We start from the raw sequence: 24,099 nt of genomic DNA, 5'->3' as shown, positions 1-24,099 counted from the left end.
GCCAGCAGTATGTTTATTGGGTTAATTCAGCAGTCTGTAATGATTTGGTACCGCGAACGATAACGCGAATGCTAATGCTAGTTTGCTAACTAGCTAATTTGGGGCCGTCATTTCCGGTAAGTGCCGTGTTTGGTTTGAGACACTACCCTCTCGAAATTTACGCACTACGCCAACAACTACATACTCCACATAGTATACTACATAAAAGTGTACTAATGGAAGTATGCAATTTGAGACACAGCACAAAACTACTAATGCAGTTGGTAAAATGAATTTCCAGGTTTATCACCAGCATGTTGTCCTAAAATGGTCAACAAATACTAGCGTAATAAGCGATAAAGTTTGACACAATACCAAAGCTCACAGAACACGTTCTGACATGAAACTCCAGCACTTGATGGTCGACTGTGTGACAAGTTAAAACATCCATTTATTTGTGATGCAAATCATGTTCAGGCTGCTGACAAGAACAAACAGGGGAGTTAAAGGACAGGTTCGCAAATTTTTCAAGTCCATCTCAACTAAAGCTGTAACAATTTGTGTATTTGTATTAAAGTGTCCAGTATGCAGACTGATACACGTACTGCAGAACCAAAGTTCACGTGTTAAGTTGTATTGTTTAGCTGTAACATGAGAAAGTTGGTCCTGCCGGTGGGCGGGGCTTAGTTTCCAACACGGCAGCCAGGTCGCAAACTTTCACATTTTACAGCTGAACAGTCACTAAATATGATTCTGAAAACATCTGAGGTGAGAAATAGCAAGTGAAGTGACAGAAGCTTGATTCATATTTGATCAGCACTGCCGAGTCTTACTCTCAGGTGATTATACACTAAAGACAACATACTTATTGTATTATATCCCATTTCTGCCACTATGTCCCCGTAAATCTTACACACTGGACCGTCAATGTGTGACTGCTATTATTTAAACAGAAAAAGTCATTTTGGACGTTTACAATTCTCCATTTGCTGAAGAAGGTTCATGTGATATTATCACATTAGCCTGTGGACACATTATTTTTGTCAATGAACCCCGGTTTTACTAAATGGAAGTTTTTCTACTGACCAGCACAAGTGGATAATGAGAAACTACAATATTTCTCAGATTCTTTAAAGTGGTACATCGCTCAACGACCAGTTACGTCATTCAGTATAAGCATTTATTTTCAAAGAATCCTAAAAATTGAGACCCAGTCTACATCTCTAAGCCAACAGCTCGGGTTATCTCCATCAGTTGGTCCTGCAGGTCAGGGTCTACTCACCAGGCGAGAGTCTCTCAGCAGACACTGAAGACATTTAGTGTAAAGACCGTTCACAGAGTCCTGAGAGGAGAGAGGACAGGAGGATCGTCAGGACTGTAGAGAAGCTTAAAATATTTCATCTTCTAAAATCAACTTTAATTATTCTTCAGGTTATTATTACTGTTAAAGGAAAAATAAAATGTTTTTGTTTGAACTGCTGCTGGTAAGTGAGAACAGAGATGTCAAAGACGGTGAAGAAGAGGACAAAGGAGGAAAGTTGAATCAGTCGTACTATGTGGTGTCGGAGTCCCTTCCTCTCCTGCTCTCTGAAGGCCTGACAGAAGCCGTGGATGAATTTGTCCAGTTTCTGGGCGTGGCGGCCGAGGAACTCCCTGACATCCTCCAGGCTCTTCAGACAGTAGGGGGGAGGCGGGCTGGCCTCAGCCGGGCTCGGATCGACCTCGACAGGCCTGGAGATGCACAAGATGCTGTAGCTCTGCTCCTGATCATTGTAGAAGGTCTCCTCAAACAGAATGGGGACTGACGAGGGAGTCGGGAAGCCGGATCCCAGCAGGACCTGCCTGTCCTGGATCCTGACCTCCTGAAACACAGTATTACAGTACAGTATTTATAACGATAGTAGAACACCCACATCAGGATCACTGTTATATAAAATTAAGTATTTAAATGTTTGTTTGTACAGCAACACTAAACCCCTGAGCTTGCCTGAGAAGGACTAAATGCACAAAGCTGCTATTTTTAAATATCCCATGGAGAGAGACTCTCACTGCAGCCTGTTCTATTTTGTTGTGAAAATGTGGGCGTGCAGCCTCGTTCTGTGGACGATAAACCAGGTGCAGACTTCCATCTGTGTCACCGCTGATGAGGAAATACAGCGAGTGCTGGACAGAGCAGTGAGTGACAACAACCCCGCCCACATTTAAGAGGACTGTCTGCAGTGGGAATGCAAGGGTCTAGGTACCATGTCTGAAGGGTTACTGTTGCTTCCAAAGGTGCTATACCGAAAGTGTTTGGTGGAAACGGGGCTTAATAGGAGCCTCTTATTTGCTGGGACGCATCATCAGTGACATATCCTGGGTTCACCAGGTGTTTCAGGTCTCGCAACATCATACACCCTCGCCCAGGGGACCCAGCCAGGGTTGATCAAGCCCCGACTTACGTCCCAGCAGCATTAATCCACGGATCGCCCCTCTTTGTCCAGAGCCACCTGGAGGCTCTCTCTGCTGCGTCTGTCGCAGCCCTGATGGCTTATTTCTTCATGGTGTAGGTTGGGAAGGCAAATTCTCTGCAGTCTATTTCTGCTGGATGGCAGCATGCTCTCCACCTGCGTTCCTGCACCAGTCCCTGGTACTTAGCATCCTTCCTTTCAAATGCCTCTTCCAGGGCACAGTCAGCTCTATCAGGGCAAGTTGTTTAGTGGCGTCTGACAGAATGATGATGCCAGGACGCAAAGATGTCACTGTGATGTGTGCTGGGAACTTGAGTTTAGAGTTGTACCGATCATGATACCAGTATCGGAAATGCCTCCGATGCTGCCTAAAATACAGTATCGGGTATCGGCGAGAACAGCCTATGACCAATCTGATACCACGTAATGCCTCCCGTCATTACGCATACGCACGCTACAGGCAAACGAAACGGAAACGGAGCGAAGTTTAAAAAGCATTCTACTGTAGCCTTTAAAATGTCTTTTTTACTAAATTGTGTGGCTGCACTTTAACCTGTGTCTTGATCTGTGTCAACACTGGATAATAATAATAATAATAATAATAATAATAAAAAGTTTTATGGCATTCATTCTACTATTATGTATTTATTTCTTAATATTTTACATAGAGTTTTAGGAGTTGAGACATACAACAATTCATACCCCATCCATTCTTATTTAACGCGCTGTTATCGGATCGGTACTCGGTATCGGCAGACACCTAAGGTTCAGGGACTGGAATCGGTATCAGGGAGGAAAAAGTGGTATCAGTACATCTCTACTTTAGTTGCCTACCCAGATCAACCATCAGCTGCCAGTCCTGTGTGGTGGTGAGTAAGCCTTCAGCAGCTCTTGGTTGGCTGCTCACCTGCCTTGATGAAAGACATGTCTGCTGCCTCTTTCCATTCAGAGGGTAAAACTGAATCTTCTAATGATTGATTAAATCAAAGCTAGACAAACCTTTCCATCCACAGTCTGGTATCCGTCCTCCGCAGGCTGCAGGACATAGCTGTCGAACTGAGAGTCTGAGTAGCTGCTGACGGTCAAACTTCCACAACAAGGCACCAGAACCTGCAGGGACGTGGGACAGAAAACATTTTACTTCTACATTCAATTTAACCACTCAACACTGATTTAAACAGTCTGATCCAAACTAAATCAAGTTATACTGATATGTTTCAAATTTGTTTTCACTCTGAGCTGCTGAGATGTGACCGAGCAGCAAGAAGTTTTGATTTTGTCCAGACGAGGAACGACAAGAATATCACAAGAGGAAACTGTCTGATCCTGATGTTAGCATTTAGCTTAGAGCATGGCTGTGCCTAAAGGCAGTACAGGTTTGAAATGTAACATCATTTCTTTACACTTCACTCAGACCTCTCTCCATCCTCTTGAAACTTGGAAAACATCACTTAATATGGTAAACTGACGTTTTATTGAATAACAGCTACACAAGGATTTAAGGATGTGGAAATCTGATCACAAGCCAGAAAATGCTTGTGAAACCAGGATGTATTGTGCAATGGTTAGTGTGTGTGTACTGTCTTGTGTCTGGTATAAGTGCTTTTCCAGGTCAGCAGTCGGCCGTGAAATGCGCATTAGGAGCTGATGCTGTTTTGACAGCGTTCAGATCAGCTGAGTTTCCAGAGGAGTCGTGATGATTCAGAGCTGCTGCTGCTGCTGGCCTACATTCAGACATCTGATCCTCATCTGCTGAGGTTTCAGACATCCTGACAAGCTAAAACATGTTCCAGAGAGCGATTATACAGTTGTTTAGGTCATTTGATATTTGTCACTTTTCCCAGCGTTTGCATTTTCTCGCTCGCTGGGCTTTTAAAGTTTCGTCTGATTGAGGAAACTCGTTTAGCAATCACACTTTGAATCCCTGACAAACTGAAATAAATGTTAATCTAATACTGGCAGTTTCCACGATTTAATATGAACTGAGAAATGCACTGAGGGGAAAGTGTGGGCTGAGAGAGAAGGAAGCAGCGGAGAGAGCTGAAACCACAAAAAAAACAACCCTTTGTCAAAGTGCAATCTGCTCTCAAGACAGGAAGCTGCCCAACAGCTTAACATGTCACTTTATTTTGAAAATGAGTCGCCTCTGTTTCCTGATCTGACACGTTTTAACACAAATGATGAGTCTGATGCATCCTGGGAGGCTAAAAACAGACTGTAGGAACTTGAGAGATTTCTGGTTTTACAGTAAACAGTAGTCCACAGCCCTGCACTGACACAGGTCTACGCAACACATAGAGCAGGTTAGCCTCCGACCAGAGAGGAGGAGGTGAAATCAGCTGCTGTGGAGTTTTGATATTTGCGGTCTGTTTACACCTGCAGTGTCACAGTTTCTATTGCACTATGGAATTTTTTTCTCTGCAGTGTTTCCTCATTTATTTCAGCATGTTTGCATGCACACGTTTTAGTCTCTGCTGGCAAAACGACGACACTGTTGCCATTTCTACCGTAAAGCTTTTAGTTTTTGGTTTTTGTTTTCCGTTATTTAGAAGTTCCAGACACTAGTCGTCCACAGCCCAGCGAGGCAAGGTAAAGTTATTTATATGGCACATTTCATACCAAATGATAACCCTAAATTCTTTACAAATTACGCCGGTTAAAGCACAAGAAACACAATAAAAACAACAGAAAAAGATAAAGACAGAGTAAAACAAGACAAAACAATAAAATAAAAGCAAGTGAGAAAAGATGGGTCTTTCGTTTGGATCTGACACTGCTCAGCACTGTCCAAGGTCTTGGATCTGGGCTCAGGATCTCACACCACCAAATTAGGGTTGCACGATATGAGGAAGATATGCCATAATATCACATGTACAGTATTACTTGTGATCAGGAAACAGATAAAGTGTGCTCAATTTTCTGTTGTATGAAAATGTTCTAAAATTTGTTCTAAAATCAAACAAAGTGCTTGTTAAATTACAAAATAATAAAATGAAAGAAATGATTTCCGACATTCTTTTATTGACAAATTGAACGCTGAACACAAAAGACAGCAGTAAAAAGAGTGATGGTTCTATTCTAAAGTGATGCTTTCTGTTTATACTCTCTCAGACTGACTGACAGCGTAGCCGGTAAACAGAGCTCAGCTGTTTATTTAGCCTAGCAATATCTCCGGACTATAGTAGCTGTAATGGACGACTTTGAACGCGATTTTGAAGAGTTTCTTGTAGCGGACACAGACCCAGAGCCATACCTGTTTGAGCCGGAGCATACAGATGAGAGCCGGAGCATACAGATGAGGAACTTGGATGCTGAGCGGGCGAGAAGAGAGGCTGAATGCACAGAATGGGATTCGGTGCTACTGCTACCATTGTTGGGGAGATATATCACCAGGAGGAAAAGCGCCGCAGAGAGTGCATCACAAGGAGTGAAGTTGCGTCTTCTTTTCCTCGCAGATGACGGTTCGGGTTCATTCTCTCCTGTTGCGTGGTAAGTGTGGTCCATTCGCAAACTTTATAACTAAAAAACCTTTCACTACTCTCCATCGACGAACTACTAACACTCTCTGCTGTTTCCTCCTCCTTCTTCCTTCCGCTGTCTTCGTTGGTTTATTTATACATGCGAAACGCGTTCTCTGGCTGGCTGGATTGTCCGCTCGGGCTGCCTTACATACATGGCGGCGCAAGATGGCGACCTCTCTAAAGCAAGGCCCTCGCTATATATATATATATATATATATATATAAAAGCATAATTATAAGGCTACGAAAACCAAACGAATTTTATTTTATAGCGATTATACACTTATATAAACATATTAATGGGTAGAATATTCAGATTCAGATTCAGATTTGACAATAAACCATGCCAAATATTACACACTGGCCCTTTAAGATCTGTGTAATGACTGTTGTATGTTATCTATGTTTACTGTGTATTGCTGCTCTGCATGTGATGCTTCGCTGTGTGTTGTTGCTTCATGTTACTTGCAGGACTATTTGTGTTAAAATGCTGTTTGTTTTTGTTGTTGCTGTTGCATTGTACTGAGGTTCTGCTGTTTCTTGTTGCTTTGTATGTCTTCTATTGTTGTCTTTATGGTGTTCTGCTGTCTTTGTTCTGTGAGTTTTACCATTTAATAGGTTTTAAAACATCTTGCCAAAGGACTGCAGTTGAGAAGTAGCCAGCTGGCTAACACTGGCACCTTTACAGAAATGATTAATGTGTGTGTTGTCCTTATAAATAAAATAAATGAAATTAAAATTGTGGACACCTCCCCTTCAGGCCACCACTTTTTAAACTGGATTTCCAGGCAGCAATTTCCTCAAAAAATTAAACTGTGATCATGTTAGATCATCCATCATCATGTTCTTCTGTTGTTGTGACACACAGACAGGCTGGCTTTAACAACTACCAGGAGGTAACAGGTGTGACTCACGATGCCGTGGAGCTCTGCCACTCGGCTGCAGAGGTCCGGTCTCTGCTTCTCCAACGCCAAGTAGAAAGGATTCTTCAGGATGTTCTCATCATACACAGCCATAAGGAGCTGGAGGTCTAGATCCTGCAGAGGGTAACAGAAGGAATTGATTAAACAAAGACTCAAAAGGTGCAAAGAGGCCGTAGAGGCTCCATCAATGATGGCTGATAGTCTGAACCACATCAGATTACATTTTCAAACCAGTTTTTTGTTTATTATTTGATCACACCTGTATGTCATTATGGTGACATTTGAATAAACTGCTGATTTTTTGCTAATTTTTGAAGTTTTTGAAATTCAGATGGATGCTTTGATGAAAGAAAGAAAATGAAACAAGACTAAAGCTGAAAACACATCGGCGCCACCGTGTCATGGCGCGTCATGTGACACAAATCAAGCACACACTGGACGTGTCACGCTGCAGCTCGTCCACAGACGACCTGGCAAAGTTATTACTACTTTTACTGAGAGATGTGTTTATTCTCCCACTCTGCATTAGCTGGAAATCATGTGTGCACAGCTCATAACTAAACTTGATTCCTCACCTGAGGAGCAGATCTGCGACTCTCCAGGCAGTATCTTTTTGGTCATGGTCTTTATGACGAGACTGTGGGTCATTTAGCTCGGGATATTTCTCAACCTCAACAGCTAGTCTCTCCTCATCCATTCTCCGTCACACACGAGACACAGCAACAGCTACAGAGCTCTCTTTATACATCAGTGGTGAGGAGAGGAGTCGAGCTGCCACAGGAGCAGAGAATAAGAGCTGCTACGGGAGCAAGTATCTATAAGCAGAGGCGCTAAAGCTGGAAGTGATGTGGACAGTGGCGTGAAGTGACTGAGGTTGGTGCATCCAGGAGAGCCAACGCGTGTCAAGCCACCACCGGTGTGGGGTTGTACATTTATTGACACGTGGCGTTTGCTGCTGGTGTGTTTTGGCCTTAAAAGGTCTACAGCGGCTCTGTGAGGCTGTACTTTTGACCTGATGATGGCAATACAACCAAAAGTTAGTCACCTGAGTTATTACAACTCATCCTGAGCGGATCATGAATGTCTGATCCAAATCTCATGACAACCCGTCCAATAACTGTTGAGACATTTCTCTCAAAACCACAAATATCAGCCTCGAGATGGTGAGAAAAACATTCATCCTCTGGGAACCATGAATGTCTTAAGTAAATAACAGACCACTGTTGCCATGCCCAGAGCAGCATCATCAAATTTTCTATCTGTGAATAGATATTAATAAATGAAATGTGACAGTGACTCCTGAGTTTCTGATCAAAATCATGCGGAAATACTAAACATTTGTCAAGTTACAGCTGATTAATGAAAACAAAGCTCCAAAACAGATCTCATGATTCCTTCGTGTCTCCAAATTTATCTCCAAAGACAGAGCCTGAAGTCATGCTGAATAGTTATATTTAACAATATTAACCACTTTATTTGAATCATCAGCTGAGTTTGAGGACACCAGGCAAAAATCCCTGTCAGACTGTTTCCCAAAGTTGTTATGAGGTTGTTTTTCCTCTGTTTTCTTCCAGTTTATCTGCAGTTAAATTCTTTCGGAGCTGCAGTTCTTGTCACTGCCAGTAGGGGATCGATAGTGCAGCAATAATGACATAGTCCCTCACTGGCTTCCCATTTGGCAACACCTGAAAGATTTGTGAGAGAGGTACCACCTTCCTTCAGGAGTGCTTCTGAGAGTAGGTTACATGAAAATGGCCGCAGGGTGTGAATCATAGTGTGATCTCTGTTACTGAGGCAGGACCTGTGTGATCTGTCAGCTGTCTCTGGCCTCAGGCCTCTTCTACTGTGGAGTCGCACCATAGATGAGGTCATGATGTTAGCTAAATCAGAAGGGTTTATTATCTGTATGTACGGTGGCCATGTTAGGACATCTCAGACGCAGCTTTTCAGGTTCACCTCCATATTGTCAGCTACACCCTGAGATAAACGTTGGCATTATGACTTGCTAATGCTACATCCCCAGCAAGACCAGAAATCATGCTCTTAAGTATTTAAAACGTGACTGAATGATTTTGGTGAAATTAAACTAATCATTCATTTTGACAGGAGGTCTGTTCACCATGATATCCTGTGAGAATTTTGTCAAGCTGCTCTTGTATGGACAGATGATTACATCACTCAACAATGTTTATCAAACATGGCAATGGACGGAAAGTTAAAGGTCCAGCTGAAGCTTCTCCCGGTCAGAATTCCTTCAGTGTTCATTGTTCAGGAGGTTTTTACCAAAGACCGAATTATCCACAGAGGTCTCTTCCTCTCAAAGGACCAGGTGATTTAAACCGGTTAAACACAGAATAAAGCAGTTTCACACTGGAAAATCTGTGTTGTTTTTTTTTTTTTGGTTTGTCCCTTCAAGGCTTCTGTAGAAACAACAAAAATGCAACAATTCTTATTTTTAGATAATTATACGCTAAAGAAAACATACTTATTATATTACATTTCTGACAATATAACCCCCTACTGTAAAGCCAACACACTGGACCCTTAGGAATACCCACAAAACCCCTTTTGGTCATTGTTGGGCCAGATACTGGCATACAGGTGGCGATCAGTGCCAAACATATGTGATAAAACATAACCTAAACATCTATTTTGATTGCTTGATAATACAGGAGAACAACTGAGTATTTTCTTAAAATGTTATTTTTACGGTGCTTTAAAAATCCAAAATCCAAAAGGACATTCAGACCTGAAATGAAACTCCGTTGAATTAATGTGTTGGTGCCTCTTATTTATTTAAAGCAGCTTACAAATTTATTTTAAATTTATTAACACACCACTTTCAAATGATAATGAACTGGGCATTACATATGAATTTCCTGATATGTGCTGGCAGTCACATACTGGGTCAGCGATAAGGGTCATTCCATACTCCATCTTTGCCAATATATCCCCCTAAATCCTCATCACTGGACCTTAAAGGCATACCTAAAGTTAATAAAATACATGCTGTGGGGAACATGAGCATTTTAAGAAACTTTCATGACCATCCAACAGTTGTTGAGATATTTCACTCTGAACCACAAATGTCACCTCATGGTGGCGCCACAGGAAAAGTCAGAGGATCATCAGAGTCGGTGGGATTCATCCTCTGAGGAACATGAATGTCTGAACCGAACTGCATGGCGATCCATCGAATAGGTGTTGAGGTATTTTAGTCAGGTCTTGCTGCTAGCATGATTAAAAAACTAAGAACACACATTTTATCACTTCATCCGACCACAAACCAGCAAACCTAATTCCAGATGCACCAAAATCAATTAAAAAACACTTAATTTATCCATCCAGGAGCAATTATGCAACTGAGTCTGTAAACAACACGTCAAATATAAATCCTGCACAAACAAATAAGGATAAACACAAAGAAACAGTGGCTACAAACATGAATAGCACAACAACAACTGTTTAAAAACAATAATAATAGCGTGACAATAATTTATTTTTGCAGTAACTGTTCAAAAGTCCTCTGAATAAACCACAGTCTCCTCAGTCTGCGTCTCTGAGGGGCATCCATTAAAAGATCTGATCTCTGATCTGTGAGCCTAAACAGATCGATCTATTCCAGCCGTCTGCTCCACTTTCCCTTCACTCATCATGTTCAGGAGAAATCCTAAACCATGATACCCATCAACAACCCTCCACAAGCTTCAAACTCTTCATCTGACAGTTCATCAACTCACCTCGTCCCTCTGCTCTGAGACCAGCTTCATCTTCCCTCAGCTCCAGTGCAGACTAACTGGAAACCAGTCCAACAGAGTGGACAAAGACTCTCCACCGAGTGGCCTCATGTCAGGCTGCTCAGCTGAGATGAAACTGAGGAATGAGCCCTCGTGACCTTACAAGCTTGAAGCTAACAGCGTATTCAGCGGTGCAGAGGAATGTCCCTCCCTTTCAGCCCAACGCACCGTAACCTTGCGCACTGCAGACACCAACACTCTGCTGACGTCTTAGCTGGGAGCTTAAAATGTGAGTGAACAGGAGAACTGCTTCAGCAGAACAAACAACCAACAGTAAGCAGATTAAAGGTCAAATATCCCAACAATGTTTCCTGGTCGCAGCGGGCCGAGGCCATCAATAGTTTGATTTTTAGGTCATTAGAATTTACAAATCCAGACGACGCTTCAGGGCGTTCTGGTGAAAAGATGCTGACCATGTAATTGAGATGTCTGGGTTTTGACCTTTGTTACATAAATCAAGAAAAGTGTGGAGGCTTTCCAGACAGGTCAGTGATGAAGCAACAGAGAACATGACAGAACTTAAAGTGGAAACAGACTTTTATTTTTTATTTATTTATTTTTTAGCTTTTATCATTATGAAGTACGTAAATGTTAATTTCACAATGTAATGACGACAGAATAATGACACCATCAGCGTTTAGACTGGCTCCCTATAAGTCTCTCTTTCACTACGCAACGGACCCTTCGCCAAGTCCCGCTCCCAGACGTAGACCAGCCAGTCGTAACACAGGATGAGGCCAGCACAGGCCAGGGTCTGACAACAACACTCTGTGCTCCACTGACTCTGATGCAGTCGTTTCAGATTTCCTTCATTTTCAGGCTGGTTTTGTGGATTTGGAGCTAAATGTTGTGCCTGGGGCACGTCGTGTATTAATGACAGGGCTGCAACTAACAATTATTTTCATTGTCGACTAATCTGATGATTATTTCTTCGATTAGTCGACTACTCATTTTATCGAAAAATGGGTTAAAATGTTGAAAAATGTCGGTCTGTCTCTCCCAAACCCCAAAATTATGTCATCTAATGTCTTGTTTCGTACTCATTCCAATCACCATCATGGGAGAGTGTGTAAAGCTGCCAATATTTGAACGTAAGAAGCTGCAATATGAGTATTTTATAGTACTTTTTTTTATAGTACTTTTCTATGAAAAATGACTCAAACCTATTAGTCGACTACTAAAATAGTCACCGATTATGTTAATAGTGGATAAGTCATCAATCAGTTGACTAATCCTTGCAGCCCTAATTAATGATACTCGTTACCTGGAGAGGTTGGAAAAAGATAGACATTTCTTCCTTGCTCCAAAACCAAAATCAAACCCTGAAAAGTGTAGGGTTAGCTAGCTAGCTACTGAAGATATAGCCTACTGAATGTATACACATGCTGCTTTTGCTTTTCAATGATTATAACAGTGAAACAAAGAGCGACCCTGCTGTACAGGAACCAGTGAAGGGAAGCAGGGAAACTTTGCTCATATTCAACCAGCTCTGTGTCATCACAGATGTGATGTCCAGAGGCGCATGGGGCGAAGCCAAACACCGTTCATCTGCACACACTGCGATGCCACACAGCTGGTTCAATATCAGCAAAGTTTCCCTTTATATTCACTCCCCCAGTCCCAAATGGATCCCTTACAGACTCCTTGACTCAAGCCCTAAGCCCTTACAGACCTAGGACCAATTCCATTGGAAGTGGTGTCCCAATTCTCCATCAGGTTAGCTCTTAACCTGATGGAGAATTGGAACACCACTTTTCCTCACGTGAGCACGCAAAACCAAGGGGAAGGGCCAAGTCAAGGGCTAAGAGGAAAAAATGGAATTAGTCCTAGGTCTGTGAGGGCTTAAGGCTTGAGTCAACGAGTCTGTAAGGGATCCAGTTGGGGTTGGGGGACTGTCTTGTGTGGCGATCAGCAGTGATGTGGTGGTTCACTTTTACACTGTGATCTGTAGCCTATAGTTCAGCTTTAGCTTCTAACTATCTTTGTCTTTTTAACCTGTTGTTGCTGCTGAGTCAGTTTGACATCCTGGATATATCCTTCAAACACACACTGTGGACCCCTCTGTCTGTCCCCTCTGCTAACTAACGCTAACAGCCAGAAAACAATTAGAAACACGTTAGTCAGGACCAGCCAGAAACAAACACCCATGATTCACTGTCTGTTGGATAATCTACATTAAAAAAACACATTTTCTTGCAGTGGCCTTTTTGAAAGGCGCAGTGGTGAAACAAACAGATGGTTGAATATTTCCAAGATGCCACCAGGTAAAGGTTGGTGAACTGTTGCTTGGCTCTGAGGAACATGGAAGCGATCCAGTCGTCTTTACTGCAGCACCACTAACAATAATAAAAACCACTTGCTGGGGGATTTCCACTTTTATATGCTCGTCATGTGCACAAATACAGGAACTAAATGGCATGAAAAGCCTGGCTGCTACTCTCCACTGTAACATGTTTCATGCGCGGTGAAACAGAGATGAGGCAGGAGGTGATCAGATAATCTGGAGGTAATTAATCCAATAATTCAACAATAAACAACCATAAATCAGTGAAGTCTGCTGAAGTGTGAACCCCAGGCGGACTCTCTGGAAGTCTGCAGAGAGTCTGCTTGAGGAGGACGGGATGAATTGAGGGTTTGGAGAGCCCTGCTGACAACCATTTGCAATTCATCTCACTTGTTACTTTTCCTCATTGGACAGCCAATTTAAATTTGAAGTTGGAGTTAAAGGAGTACTTCACTGCTGGAAAGATGGCCTTTTAGTAAAACAAGGTCCATGTTGAAAAATACCAAAGTTCCCTTTTACCAGGGAGGACATGAGCATAAAAATCCTGATACTAAGATCAAAGCTGTGTTTGATTTTTAAAACCTGTTTCAGCATGTTGAGCACTGCTGTAACCACAGACCGCAGATCAATCATGTTAGAAAGACGTAGTAGAAAATAACCAGTCAGGTGAAGACAGACAGTGATAATCAATAATACAGTGAGCAGATGGCGGGGAGGAGAAAGTGAAGCGGGTGAAATGGAAGAAGACATCACTGCTGCCTTCTGGTTTCTCTGGATCAATAAAAGTCTTTCAGCAGCTGCAGCAGAGAGGTTTCACAGCCTGAAGGTGACCATCACATCACGCCCCTCTCCTCAGGGCTGCACACATGATGAAGCCTCAACATACACTGTACTAATTATTTTTCATTTAATAATCCTTCACAGCCTCTCACAAAGAAGGAAAACAGCAAGTCAGCCTTTTTAAAATATGCTCAATAAATATTACACACATTAAAGTTTTGTATTTCATGTCTCCATCTGTGGCGGGCCATCACGATAAGGGTGTGAATGCATACTAGGATGTCAATTCCACTACAGAAGAGACTTGACGATTACTAAAATTAGGTGGGGAATAGTGTAATATATCAATATCAGTATCGCTTCAGTCAGATGAGTTGTTACATATCGGTATTTTGGATATCGGCAAAAATATTGGTTTTGTTGCACACTATTTGCACACATTAATTTGCTTTGACTTGTTTTCTTAATTTACTGTAAAACACTTTAAGCTTCACATTCTATATGAAAGGTGCTTTATAAATAAAGTTTTATTATCAGACCTGCAGGTGTGAATGCATTTAAACAAAGCTAGTACAATACATCACTCAGAAAACTATAGTTTACTGACTTCTAAGACAAAACAAGGATGAGTCAAGTGAGCACAGCTGATGGGGTGGTACTTCCGGGTGGTTTCAAAATAAAATCTTCACTGACAAACAATTTGTTTTAGTGCCACAGAAATATTTGTATATTTTCAATTATTATGATACAGGCGTTCAACCTATTTCTGCTTTGTTTCGGATTTGTGTCGTATAGTAAGCAGCTCCAAGGCAGCTGGTTTCTTGTGTGTACAGAAAAGCCAAACCAAACTCCATTTAGAAATCATGCATTTTTATGTTTTTTTGCATACTGTGTCGAAACAGCGTACTAAAAATATAATTCTGATATGTTTAAGGTATCTTTGGGATATTTTGATACATTCGGCAAATGTTTCATCCTTCTAACTTTATTTTAATGTAATAAAATATCTGTTATTGTTGCCTGCACTAGTCAAGCTCTTCATCCACTGTGTAATAAAATGTAAATGCGAGCGAACCAGTAATTCTATGTTTGTTTTTACTGAAATGTCTGTACGTGAACAGCGTTTTGAAACGATGTGTATTAAAGTGTTTAACCGTGTTCTTCAAGTAACGTTATGCTTCTTTTGAAGGCAATGCTAACACGTCGTTAAATTTAACGTTTTTTGAGTGGACATTGGTTTGAATTTTTGTGAACTCAGGGCTTATTTGCGGCATTAACTCAACGTTAAATTTAACGTCTTGTGTGTGAATATTCGTTTGACTTGTTTGTAAACCGGTCGGTCGGTTGATGGGATTAACGCAACGTTAAATTCCACGTTTGTTGAAAGGGGTTTGGTTTGTCTATTCAGCGATTGGTTGTAGGGATTAGCTGTGGCTTTCAAACAGCTGTTTCCGAAGCTAACATCAGGTGACAGGGAGGATTTTGAGATATTTTACCAAACTGATAGCTAGCCATCTTCAGCCGTTTGGTCACATTTATGAACGTTTCTATATTCTGGCTTCTAACCGTGACTCAGGCTGAACCGGGAGAACGGAAGTTTAACAGTTAGCCTGCTAGCTAAACACAACAACATCGCTACAACCAGCTGAGGCTAACAAACAACCCGAGCTACCGGCTAACAGAGGCGATGATTAGTAAGGTGAGTGTTTTACCTGTTATGAGTGATTGCCTCGGGTCATCCAGGTGTGGGCATGGCAGTGACAAACACCCACAGCAGCCTGTCAGGAGCTGTTCACTCTCCGCAGGTCCTCCGAGCCTCTGCTCCGGGTTGCCAGACTTCGGGGAGGAAACACGTAAAACAAGCTGCCAAATGAGGAGCGGAGCGTAACAAACACCGTTACTGAGCTCTGATTTTACCAGCAGTAGAGGAAGTATTCAGATACTTTACTTGAGTAAAAGTACTGAAAAAATACGTCGTTAAGTAAAAATATCCCCGTAAAACGTAGTCCCTTATATTTCAAATATTATTTGAAATATTAAGGGACTGTTCTCTACTAGTCAGGGAGGGTTTTTTGTTTTTGTTTTTGTTTTGAGCCTCCCCTAAGCTGCAGATATTTTTCCTTGAGCTTCCCTTAGTGACTGGTGGAAAATGCGTGACCCTCCCTCCACCATAATTAGTTTTATATGTGTGAAAGTTGAAAGATAAAAGTTTAAGATGAAATTCTAGAGATTAAAAAACATAAAACATTCCCATCTTGTCGTTAGATAAGTTTGTGCAAACACTTTCTTTGTGGCCAAATTTAAGTGAGACGTAGAATAATGTGATTTTGGTGATATACCACGATTTTAAGCTCAGATTTTTCTCTGACTGAAGCGTTCACGGCACACGATGTGAAAATCCAACTATAATTTCTATTTTTATAGTTTCTGGCTATGATAAATGGTTTAATTGTGGCGATTTTGAAAAGACACATTATCTTTTTTAAAAAATCAGCAATAAAATAAATAAAAATACAATTTAAACTTGTGTGCCTCTCCCCCATGTCAAATAAAAAACACAAGTCCCTCCCCAGTACTTTAAAAACCACCTCCTACCCCTCACAAGTAATGAACAGTCCCTGTGGAGGCCATGCAAGTTCCTCAGTTGATTACTGACAGTAAGACAGTCATTTTTTACATTACAACTTCTCTGAAATTCTATGCTGCAAATGAGACATCATATAATTAACTATGCACTCATTTTCATACATTTCCAGAATAAGAATCTGAACTGAGCTGAAATCTGGATAAAGCCAGGTTCCAGATGTGTAGAAGTATAAAGAAATAAAACTGTATATATGTTTTATTGTAAACCCCAGTCACTGGTTAGCGTGAACTGACCTGCAGGTGCCTCTAACACAGACTGGTTCACACTGCCCCCTAGCGCCCAGCAGGGTGTATTACACGAGAAGGAGACTAATAATCACTGGCACTTCAGGTACCTCACAGTTGTACTTATGAAGAGTGCTGAAGTAAATGTACAAAGTGATTTACCACCAGTGTTCATAGATTGTATTTTTGTTCCTACCATATGGCAGCTATATTTACGTGGCACCTTAGACATACAAACTATTTCACCTATTTCACACCCACTGCAATATTGTAGTTACACATTAATGCATCAGTGATAATAATGCAATATTAATACATACAACACTGACAGACACCATTCTGCTGCAAAGTGACTATTTTTACTTTTGATATTTCATAAGAACATTTTGTTTACACAGTATTACTACGTCAACGGTTACATGTGAACGCAGAAGTATTTTTACACTCTAGTGAAAGAGTAAAAAAATTACAACATAAATCAAAGTATAGAGTAATTAAGGGACTCGTATGAGAGCCAACAAACAGCCGACCCCGTTTGAATGAACTAAACAAATAACTCCTTTGTTTAATAGGATTTACAAACATAGAGTGAATGATGATGGAATGAGTGAAGCCAAAAATGGGTTGATATGAACACATGAAAACACTCAGCTGGATCCATCCGACATCACAATTATTTAACCTAAACTATAAACATACATCACCCGCTCAAAACAAATGTGAGCCTGTAATTATTCTCCTACAGCAGGTCACAGAAATATTCAGCCCTTTGACCTCTGACACTCTTGTACCACCAAATTAAGTCTCAACTAATTCAATTTAATGTTATTTTTTTTAAGTTTCATCTCAACTACCTTTAACATTAAAAAAAAAAAATCACACTGTCAACATCAAAGTAAACTTTATACATCATTTTAAAAAAAGACTATAAATTTAAATAGTTTATTATTACAAAAACAAAGACACTCAGGCTTTTTTCGCACTTGGTCCTTTTCAGCCCTCTAAATGGACTCAGAGCAGACTAAGCAAGGCATTCCAAACATCTCTCTCCTGGATCATTTCCCAGCTCCTTCTGGGGACCCCGAGACGTTCCCAGGCCAGATGAGATATATAAACCCTCCAGTGTGTTCTGGGTCTCCTATTAGATGGACGTGCTCAGAAACCCTCTAAAGCGAAGCGCCCAGGAGGATCCTGATGAGATGTTGAACCATCTCAACTGATCCCTTTCAACAGGAAGGAGCAGTGGCTCTACTCCGATCTCCCCCCGGATATCTAAGCTCCTCACCCTGTCCCTAAAGAGGGGACATTTTCCCCTCTGTTAAAATAAAATTCTAAAAAAATCTGTCCAGACAACCTTTGTTTTACAGTCTATCTCAGTCCACACAAGAATGCAAAATCGACTCCTAACGCTTGCCGGGCCAGTAGATGGTGATGAAGGCTACGTCAATGATAGGTCAAACACCAGAGAAGAAGATTCTGAGCAGGCGTAGGGAGCTTATTTTCCTTTGGTGGGATTAACAAACCAAACAATTGTAAGATAGTAGTCAGTATTTTTATTCTATAATTATCCATATTTGACACCTTTTTGTTTAACATCTTTCTGTGTGGCGAAACCAAAATGTGACTTGTGTGTGGACGGACGATGAGGTAAACATAAACAAACCAGTAGTCCTCCATTGATCTTATTTCTGGTGTGAAGTGGGGAGATGACATCATTGTTTCCCAAATGCTCTATTTTGCCTACACACTTATATAAAGTAACTGAAGTTATAATAAAAATCTGTACCTCAGAAGGCGTTTTTTTTTGTTTGTTTTTTTCAAAAATCTGTTTCAGTGACCTAAAACTCAGTTTGTGTGGACGAGAGGCCAAAACGTTTAGGAAAATATCTGTATATATTCTACCCTCACTCGGGATCAAGACCCTGAGATACCTAAACTCCCTAGATTGAGGCAGTAACTCTCTTTTGCAGCAGAGAACCATGACCTCAGATTTGGAGGTGCTGACTCTCATCCCAACCGCTTCGCCCTCGGCTGCAAACTGCCCCAGTGCCTGCTGGAGGTCACAGTGTGATGAAGCCAACAGAACCACATCCATCTACGTCCCAACCCTCACCTATCGTCATGAGCTCTGGGTAGCGACCAAAAGAATGCCACATCAGTTTCCAATGGGAAATCAGCGGCTGTAATATCCTTTGATTCATCGAAACGTTGCTAAATCCTGAACAGCATCATTCAGCCAGGAGGCTGCACTGTGGAACTGCCCCTGATTGGAAGGAGCGACCATGGGGCCATCTTGTTGACAGTTAAATCATTCCCCAACCAGAAACCAAGGATCACCAGACCCATCAGGAAACAAAGACAATTATAAAGCAGCAGCCAACAATGTGAGAAGACACAAAAAGGACTAAATTACGGAGCACAAAGGAGCTGATGGGATCATGTTTCACTGCAGCTGTACCTTGTATAATTCAAATAAATGAAATGGCAAATAAATGATTGACTGAAAAAGGTGTAAAGTCTTTTTTGTCCTTAAAAGACAACTGAAGCCCTAAATGTTGGCAAGTAATGTGTGTGTATCTCATGTCAAAGAAAAACAAAAGCAAGCATCAGTGTTTGCAGCTGACAGGACGCACACAAATTAAACAAAATTAGATTATTAATCAGACTTTTTACACACACTGAATGCTGTCCTATCCTCCTGAGACCTCATGTCGTCACATGAGGGCATCACATTTTGGGTTTACTTGACTTTATACTTCATTCTGCTTAACTCTGACCTGTTGTCCTCGTCCGTGGACACTTTTTTTTTTCCTAACGGTAGTGAGAACACAATACACTAATCCATGTAAAAACAAGATGGCAGCCATCTCTGCCAAGTCAATCTGCAGCCGATCTTGACACACAAGTGAACAAGATCTAAAACCTGATCACATTTTATGACTGAAACTTATTTATTTCTTATTAATAATGTTTGTAATTTGACACGGCAACAAATTTTAGCAACAGTAACAGGTTAAGACACTGTTAATTATAAAGTAAGGGCTTGTTTAGGTTTTTATATTTATCAGGTCCCACCAATCCCAAATAGTGAGGAGAAATTAACAATGCACACAAACAAAAGTTCAGGTCTCAGGAGGAAATGCAAGCAGCAAGGTTTTCTCAGCATTTGCAAAGGAAAGAGATTTTTATGTCATACTTTAAAGTGGAAATAGACATTAATATAGATAAACTGAGCTTGGGTCACACTGAATTAGGAGTTGGGGTTGAATACACAAGATACTCCTATAACTCCTAAAACTGCACAGCTGGTAGAGGCTTTTAAGCATTTCTTAAAACTCTGTCATAAATGCAGGGTAACTCTGATGTGACAGCAAACAGTGTGTTTACTTGAAAAATCAAAACCATGTAATCTTCATAAGATTTCGTGGTACAAGAGCTAATTTCAAAAGTCTCAAGGGTGAATATTTTGGCAACTGACTGTTCTACCGCTGAAAATACAGAATTTACAAAAAGGCTTTGGAGTTACTCATGACAAACACAAACTTATTTTAACATTTGTCACAAAACAAAGTGCTTTAAGATGAAATAAAATAAAATAAAATAAAAAACAGCAATTTTTCTACCATTTTTTTCCCTGTTAAAGGATTTTTGGGGAGTTATTATTTTCCCCGAACTGAGCCTCTACTGATAGAGGATGTCGTATTCTGTAGAGAAGGTAACGCCACCTCTAGCAACATTGTGATTTGTAATATTGGGCTTTATAAATAACATTGACTTGACATCACTTGACTGTCCGTTAATGTTAACAGCAAGAATTCCTCAAAGTTTGAAAAGAGACAACGTAAAAAGACGCGCGGTAGCTACAAGCCATGAGTGAGTCAGTTTTATTCATACGAGCGCAGTTTAGATGAAACTAGGCACACTTTAGTTTGACAAAGTCAAAAGCCTCTACGAGAACATTCCCATAGAAATCACACATACGAAATATGACGGCTGCAGTAGCTTGGACAACAGGCTGTAGCAACTCTAATTTAGCCAGTGCAAGACCGAGCACCAGGAGTGTGATCCCAGACCGCCTGATCAGCAAACTTTCTGTTGCTGCTGTTACACAGGTTAGACCCAACAGAGTTGCTACAGCCGCTACCTGAAAGCCGTCCTCTCTCATCCCGGCAAAGGAGTCTCCAAATGGCACAGAGTGAGGCGGAGGGAGAGCACATGGTGTGTTAGCTAGCTAATTCTTGTTTCATTTGTTGTCTGATAAACAGTAAATTCACCAAATGCTGTGCCACACATTGCTTTGATCAAAACTGGTGAGAGCGCTTTCCACGGGAAGGAAACCGTCTCTGCTTTTGTCATACAGAAGTGGGCGTGGCTTCATCTAAAATGGGCTGAAAAATGATAGACGCTGCCTGTGTGGAACGGGCTAACTGCTAGCCCTGTCGAATTTCTGCTTGCAGCTGTCTTAAGAACCGCTCAGACAGGCACCTTCACACTCAACACTGCACTTACTTAGAGTGAGAAACACACCCGCCATGTGTGAATACAATCAGATTAACAACTGTTGAGAAGATCAAAAAATAGACAGTCAATTCTCCAATTTCGTTTATAAAGCCCAATATCACAAGTTTGTCTCAAGGGCCTTTAATAGATTGATGCAGGAATGAGTCCTAAAACCTGAAAATAAGTCAGCATGTTAGCACTCACAGTTCCCTTGTCTCAAAGTCTGTGTTTTTTTAAAACGTTTTTTGGTTAGATGCCTGAATTAAGATCTGTGGTTAGCTCAAGAGACTTTCACATTTTGTTCTACAAGATAAAACACATCTGAAAATACCCCACTCGTAAATTTCGTTTGTAGCCCAACATTAGCTTTTTACCTCTCGTGATTTAATTTACGCTTCAAAAATTATAAAGGTGGTGTTCATTTGTGAAGATTATCACGCTGAACAAAATGTGTAAATATCCTAAACGTTAGTTTGCCATAGAACTAATTTTATGCAATGATCCAAACTCCAATGTAAAAATCCCACAGGCTTTTTGTTCAGGGAAACAGGGCGACATTAGCTTCCATGTTGGCCTTAAGAAAAACGTCATCCCTGCAGTACAGCATACGACATCCTTTTGTCCTTGGACCCTCGCTTCAGAGACATGAGTGTGTTAAAGCGTAAAGAACACACCAGCATGTAAACAGACCAAAGTGACATGAAGCTACATTTACATGCTGTTTAATGTGCTGCAGCTGAGCAGCTAATTGGCTATCTAATGTTAACAGAGCACTTTTACAAAGGTAATGTGCTGTAGGTGCACTTAAAGGTTGTTTTCCAGACAAATTTTTGGCTGAACTCTTCTGTAACATGAAACTTTGATAGTCATGTTGCATCTTACTTGATGCTTGAGGAAAAGAAACTCGTTGGAGTCAGACACTTTCAACCTAAAAGTTTAAATCCCAAGGTCCTGAATTGTTCACTAAATTCACTGCAGAAGTTTCTATTACCAGATCCCTTCGGTGTTAGGGAGATGAGGTTATTTTATTGTTGTGACCCTCAGATAATAATAAGTGACCCGAGGAAAGGTTGAGGTGTATTTTTGTGTCTTGGCGTTCTTCTGTAATCCTCAGTCGCTCTCACTGCCGCTTTCTGAGTTCACATACCAGTAATCCTTCCCCGTGTTCTCCACGAAACACAGACCTGAAGACCAAACCACAAACAGTACAGACATCAGTTCAATACAGCTACACAGCAGCTATCAAAGACTACATTTCACATTATTATCCACCTTTAGAAATTACAGTCAAATTTCAGTCAGGTTTTCAGCGTGGTTTTACCATTTGGGGTTCTACCCTCATCTTCCTCCAAGTGCTCCATGTCATAGCTCACGAAAATATTCTGTGGAAAGACATAACCTTGTTAGCTTCAATGTGGCATCTTTATGTATATCAGCTCTTTCTCATCTGCATTTCTCCAGGATTTGAGTTGTTCTGTCTCTGCGACTGGAAACACAGGGTGGATTCAGGGACACTGGGGGGAGTTAACAATTTTTAGTTTTGGCGTGACTACTCAAAAACCTATTTGGGTACAGTTTTTATGTAGGTACCTTTCATCTGTGTTATACTTATTAAGAGTCTTCAATTGTTTTACAATCAATGTAAGAGTCATAGTACTGACTGAATTGTGTTGACTGAAACTGGAAAGTCACAAATAGGAAGCATTTTATTAAACCTAAATCAACATCTACAGCTGTGTCTGTGTACAAATATGTGTGTAGAGTTCTTCTTGTGTCAGGAGATCACCAAGTATCTTCCAGCGATGGAAATAAAACTTGCACACTCCAGCACTGTTGCTGGAAAAAATCCAGGGGGAAACACTGTTTAAACATTAAGCTTTAAGCATCAATTCCAGTACCTTGTTCCTCAGGAGTCTTTCCCAGTGGCCCTGCTGTTGTTTGACCAGCTTGAGCACTGGCTCGTTGGACTTCATTTCCCAGCAGCAGCGGTCAGCAGCGATGTTGCCATGAAGCTGCAGGTCGGCTCTGTAGGTGCGACCGTTGGCTCTGCCACTAAACACAATCAACAGAAAGAGAGAGGGAGACAGAGAGCGTCAACCTGATCCCACACTGAGGGAACACCACTGTTATAACTTCACTATGCTGCACACCGAGGTATCTAAACTTTCCCTTCTATGAAAAGACAGGCTGTAGAAGACACCACACTCAGACTGCACCACACCCTCAGGCGTCTGTCCTCACCTCTCCTCAGGATGACCTACCTCAAGTCCTCAGTCATTTGAGTCTATTGAAGAGTGACGGGTCTGAGGCCATCGTACACACGAGTGTGCTACGCTATTTTTCTTTTGGGTTTTTGCTACCTGTGAGGAGATTCTCCCAACCACCACCTCAGTGTAGGTGCACTCAAGAACAAATGAAGTGGGGCTACAACTAATGATTATTAAAGATAACAGTGCTTTCCTAAACCCGAGGTGATGTCCTCAAATATCTTGTGTTGCTACCAACAGTTCAAAATCCAATTTTAAGTCAATCAACAACTTTGCTGACCATCATTGTCTTTTCAGCACGAAAATGAAGGTTAAAGTTCCCATGAAGCAGCAAGCAGAGTGCTGTATAATTACACATATTTATGTTTCCTGTAAAATCAGAAAGCTAAAGAGTGACTTGTTGCGGCCCCCCTGCTAAATTTCAGATCAACAGTAGCTTCTACCTCAACTTGGAGAGCAGCCCTGAAGGCGGCCTGCTCTCTGATGTCAAGGACTTCTTGCCAACATCCTTCCCTAACCTCCAAAATTAACCTACGAACCGGACAGAGATGAAATGGAAGATGATGATCGTGATGAAGTCGTTTTTTGGTGTGAGGCAACACATGTTCGCACCTAGATGCGACGCCAGTAGTGCTGCTGGTGAAGGACAGAGGCGGGCTCATCCTCCCAGTGGGAGGCTAGTGTCCATATTATTTGTCTTTCATTAGATGCAAAATTAGTATACACCT

The 24,099-nt window shown here is 41.3% G+C and overlaps 2 protein-coding genes across 5 annotated transcripts in view; both read right to left on the bottom strand.

Annotated features, from left to right (window-relative positions):
• ankrd27 (ankyrin repeat domain 27 (VPS9 domain)) overlaps window positions 1–15,601 on the bottom strand; it is a 61,300-nt gene extending 45,699 nt beyond the window's left edge. The window contains exons 1-5 of one of the 2 annotated variants that reach the window (XM_049574683.1): window positions 15,446–15,601; window positions 6,864–6,986; window positions 3,429–3,539; window positions 1,533–1,841; window positions 1,262–1,321 (exon numbers count right to left, since the gene is read on the bottom strand). In XM_049574683.1, the coding sequence (XP_049430640.1) occupies window positions 1,262–1,321; window positions 1,533–1,841; window positions 3,429–3,539; window positions 6,864–6,965 (582 nt within the window). In that variant the 5' untranslated portion in view covers window positions 6,966–6,986; window positions 15,446–15,601. Of the gene's footprint in view, window positions 1–1,261; window positions 1,322–1,532; window positions 1,842–3,428; window positions 3,540–6,863; window positions 6,987–10,612; window positions 10,731–15,445 lie in introns of those variants that run through there. The other variant, XM_049574682.1, reaches the window with a different exon arrangement.
• A 1,366-nt stretch (window positions 15,602–16,967) lies between these two features.
• tdrd12 (tudor domain containing 12) overlaps window positions 16,968–24,099 on the bottom strand; it is a 33,322-nt gene continuing 26,190 nt past the window's right edge. For all 3 annotated transcript variants that reach the window (XM_049574678.1, XM_049574679.1, XM_049574680.1), the window contains 3 exons: window positions 23,003–23,156; window positions 22,426–22,486; window positions 16,968–22,288 (listed from right to left, as the gene is read on the bottom strand). In XM_049574678.1, coding sequence (XP_049430635.1) covers window positions 22,215–22,288; window positions 22,426–22,486; window positions 23,003–23,156 — 289 coding nt within the window. In that variant the 3' untranslated portion in view covers window positions 16,968–22,214. The remainder of the gene's footprint in view (window positions 22,289–22,425; window positions 22,487–23,002; window positions 23,157–24,099) is intronic.

The sequence above is a fragment of the Epinephelus fuscoguttatus genome, linkage group LG4, assembly GCF_011397635.1.
Source record: "Epinephelus fuscoguttatus linkage group LG4, E.fuscoguttatus.final_Chr_v1".
Lineage (NCBI taxonomy): Eukaryota > Metazoa > Chordata > Actinopteri > Perciformes > Serranidae > Epinephelus > Epinephelus fuscoguttatus.
Note: the sequence above shows the minus strand (reverse complement) of the source record. Positions and strands in the feature narration are given on the sequence as shown.